At 50.1% G+C, this 3,672-nt stretch overlaps 1 protein-coding gene across 3 annotated transcripts in view; it reads right to left on the reverse strand.

Annotated features, from left to right (window-relative positions):
• Positions 1-3,117, reverse strand: part of NLRP12 (NLR family pyrin domain containing 12) — a 32,122-nt gene extending 29,005 nt beyond the window's left edge. For 2 of the 3 annotated variants that reach the window (XM_017497912.2, XM_017497910.1), the window contains exon 1: positions 2,606-3,117. In XM_017497912.2, coding sequence (XP_017353401.1) covers positions 2,606-2,897 — 292 coding nt within the window. In that variant the 5' untranslated portion in view covers positions 2,898-3,117. The remainder of the gene's footprint in view (positions 1-2,605) is intronic. The other variant, XM_017497915.2, reaches the window with a different exon arrangement.
• Positions 3,118-3,672: the final 555 nt, after the last annotated feature.

Raw genomic sequence — 3,672 nt, forward strand, 5'->3', positions numbered from 1 at the left:
AAGTGCCTTTGCTTTTTCAGAGTCATTAAAGACTGTTTTTTTCAGAGATGTTTAACATTTCCCAGCACACAACTACGATCACATCTCATTAACCATGAGTCACTAGGCTTCGAAGAAGTGGCTGTGTATAGCCAGTTATTGGCAGGGCTTGCTTATTCATTCTGCAAATGTTCATCAAGGTTTACTCTGTTCCTAGCCCTAGCCAGACACTGGAATCACAGAGAATCACACAGGGGAGTCAAGATTCTCTCTCTCTGCCTTTGAGGGGGTCCGTGTTTCAATAGAGAAACCAGGTGAGAAATGACACTAAAAACCACAGCTCAAGCCAGGCACGGTGGCTCACCCCTCTAATCCCAGTACTTTGGGAGGCCGAGGCAGGCAGATCATTTGAGGTCAGGAGCTGGCCGACATGGTGAAATCCTGTCTCTACTAAAAATACAAAAATTAGCCAGGCGTGGTGGTGTACGCCTATAGTTCCAGCTACTTGGGAGGCAGAGGCAGGAGAATTGCTGGAACCCAGGAGGTGGAGGTTGCAGTGAGCTGAGATCGTGTCACTGCACTGCAGCCTGGTGACAGAGGGAGACACTATAAAAAAAAAGGGGAAGGGTGCAGTGGGGATGTTGGGGAGGGATAACATTGGGAGAAATGCTTGATGTAGGTGACGGGGGTGGGGGATAGGGGTGAGGGATGGAGGCAGCCGACCACCACGGCATGTGTGTACCTATGCAACAATCCTGCAAGATCTGCACATGTACTCCAAAACTTCAAGTAAAATTAAAAAAAAAAAAAAAAGGAGAGAAGGTAGTGCCTTCAAGGTTTCAGTAAGTAAATAAGTAATAGTTTTCCAGGCAAAGAAGATGGAGAAGGAGGAAGACAGCGTGAACAAAGACCAAAGGGATGAAATTAGAATTCCGTACACAGACATAAAAGACAACCAAATCGTGTCCTTTGCAGGAACATGGATGCAGCTGGAGGCCATTATCCTAAGCAAACTCATGCAGGAATAGAACAGCAAAGACTGCATGTTCTCACTGATAAGTAGAAGTTGAACATTGGGTTCTCATGGACATAAAGATGGGAACACTAGGCACTGAGGACTCATCGTCCGGGGAGGTTGGAAAACTCACTGCTGACTACTATGTTGAAGTGCCTGGGTGATAGGATCAATCTTGCCCCAAACCTAAGCATCACTCAATATACCCATGTAACACACCTGCATATGTACGTCTTGAATCTAAAATAAAAGTTGAAATTAGCCGGGCATAGTGGCTCGTGCCTCTTATCCAAGTACTTAGGAGGACTGAGGCAGTGGATCACCTGGGGTCAGGCATTTGAGACCATCCTGGCCAACATGGTGAAACCTCATCTCTACTAAAAATACAAAAATTAGCCAAGTGTGGTGATGGGTGCCTGTAGTCCCAGCTACTCAGGAGGCTGAGGCAGGAGAATCAATTGAACCTGGGGGTCAGAGGTCACAGTGAGACGAGATTAGGCCACTGCACTCCAGCCTGGGCAACAGAGCAAGACTGCATTTCAAAAAAAAAAAGTTGAAATTCTATGTATCTATCTATTTATCTGTCTGTCTGTCTATCTATAAATTAGAATTCCAGGTCTCCAGGCTCAGTGATTAGTATGAAAGAAAAGGGAATTGGTGGTCAGGCAGTGGTCATTCATGTCTGTGGTCCCAGCACTTTGGGAGGTGAAGGTAAAAGCTCTCCTGAGCCCAGGAGTTCAAGACCGGCCTGGGCAATGTGAGGATACCTCATCTCTTTTTAAAATATTTTTTGACATGGGGTCTCACTCTGTTGCTCATGCTGGAGTACAGTGATGTGATCTCAGCTCACTGCAATCGCCACCTCCCAGGTTCAAGCGCTTCTGGTGCCTCAGCCTCCCAAGTAGCTGGGACTACAGGCATGTACCACCACACCTGGCTATTTTTTTTTTTTTTTTTGAGATGGAGTCTCACTCCCGTCATGCAGGCTGGAGTGCGGTGGCGTGATCTCGGCTCACTGCAACCTCCACCTCCTGGGTTTAAGCGATTCTCCTCCCTCAGCCTCCCAAGCAGTGGGGATTACAGGCTTGCACCACCATGCCTGGCTAATTTTTGTATTTTTGATAGAGATGGGGTTTTGCCATGTTGGCCAGGCTAGTTTTGAACTCCTGACCTCAGGTGATCCACCCGTCTCGGCCTCCCAAAGCGCTAGGATTATAGGTGTGAGCCACATCGCCTGGCCTTTTCGCATTTTTAGGAGAGACAGTTTTTGCTGTGTTGGCCAGGTTGGTCTCAAACTCCACAAGGTCTTGCTCTGTCATCCAGGCTGGGGTACAGGAGCAGGATCATCGCTCACTGCAGCCTAGACCTTCTGCTCTCAAGTGACCCTCCCACCACAACCTCCTGAGAAGCTGGGATCACAGGTAGGTATCACCACACCAGGTCAATTTTATTTTTTATAGAGACAGAGTCTCACTATGTTGTCCAGGCTGGTCTTGAACTCCCTACCGCAAGCCATCTGCCCTCTCCAGCCTCCCAAAGTGCTGGGATTACAGGTGTGAGCCACCGTGCCTGGCTGGGGTCCTAGCCTTGCCTCTCCTGCCACCTCCTTACCCCTCACCAGGTCCTCTCTCTGTCCTCTCTCCCACAGGTCCCTCCTGTTCATCCACTCAAAGATGCTGAGAGCCAGCCTCCAGGCCTCCGCTGTCCCGAAGTGGGTGATGAGCAGCTGGGCCATTTCCAGGGGACCCGCGGTCTCCATGCGTCCCCAGGGGATCCTGCCGCCTTCTCCCAGCTCTGTCGCAGTCCCCAGGTAGAACTTGAACTTCTTCAGCTCCACAGCCTCGAGTTCTTCCAAGTAGGTGGACAGGCGACAGAGGCCGTCCCTGCCTGCGGTGCGTAGCATGGGGTTGCCGTGAGCCCCAGAGGAGAGGAGCTGGAGGCGGAGATGTTCCTAGGCATGGGACATGGGGCAACTCCAGCGCTTCTCCCACAGCATCATTTTCAGGGGGAGGCTGTGCCAGTGGCTGGAGGATCGAGACGGGGAGGAGAGACCTCTTGCTGAAATAGTGCTTCCTTACCTTTCAGTTCCCTCCTGCCCTGCCCGGCTCACCAATGGGTGTTCTCGTTGAAGAAGAGGAAGTCAGGGGGGTGACGAAATCCTAGGTGCCATCCGGCTGATGAAAAAGGTTCTCACTTCTGCTGTCTCTTCCCGGCAATCTAGACAAAACAGTCACTCTCTTTCCGCCGTCCTCTTGTTTTCCTTGTTTTACGAGTGTGTGTGTGTGTGTGGTCGAGTGTATTATCAAAACTGTGACTGCGCCTCTTCCATGGAGATTTTTTTTTTTTGAGTTAGAGTCTCGCTCTGTGTCCCAGGCTGGAGGGTAGTGGCACGATCTCTGCTCACTGCAACCTCCGCCTCCCAGGTTCAAGCGATACTTCTGCCTCAGCCTCTCGCGTAGCTGAGATTACAGGCACTCACCACCATGCCCAGCTAATTATTGTGGTTTTAGTAGAGAGAGTTTCACCACGTTAGCCACGCTGGCCTCGAACTCCTGACCTCAGGTGATCTGTCAGCCTCGGCCTCCCAAAGTGCTGGGATTACAAGTGTGAGCCACCACACACAGCCTGCTGTTTTTTGTTATTGTTGTTGTTTATTTGCTTTTTTTTTTTTTTTTTTT

Source organism: Cebus imitator, unplaced genomic scaffold (assembly GCF_001604975.1).
Source record: "Cebus imitator isolate Cc_AM_T3 unplaced genomic scaffold, Cebus_imitator-1.0 Scaffold235, whole genome shotgun sequence".
Lineage (NCBI taxonomy): Eukaryota > Metazoa > Chordata > Mammalia > Primates > Cebidae > Cebus > Cebus imitator.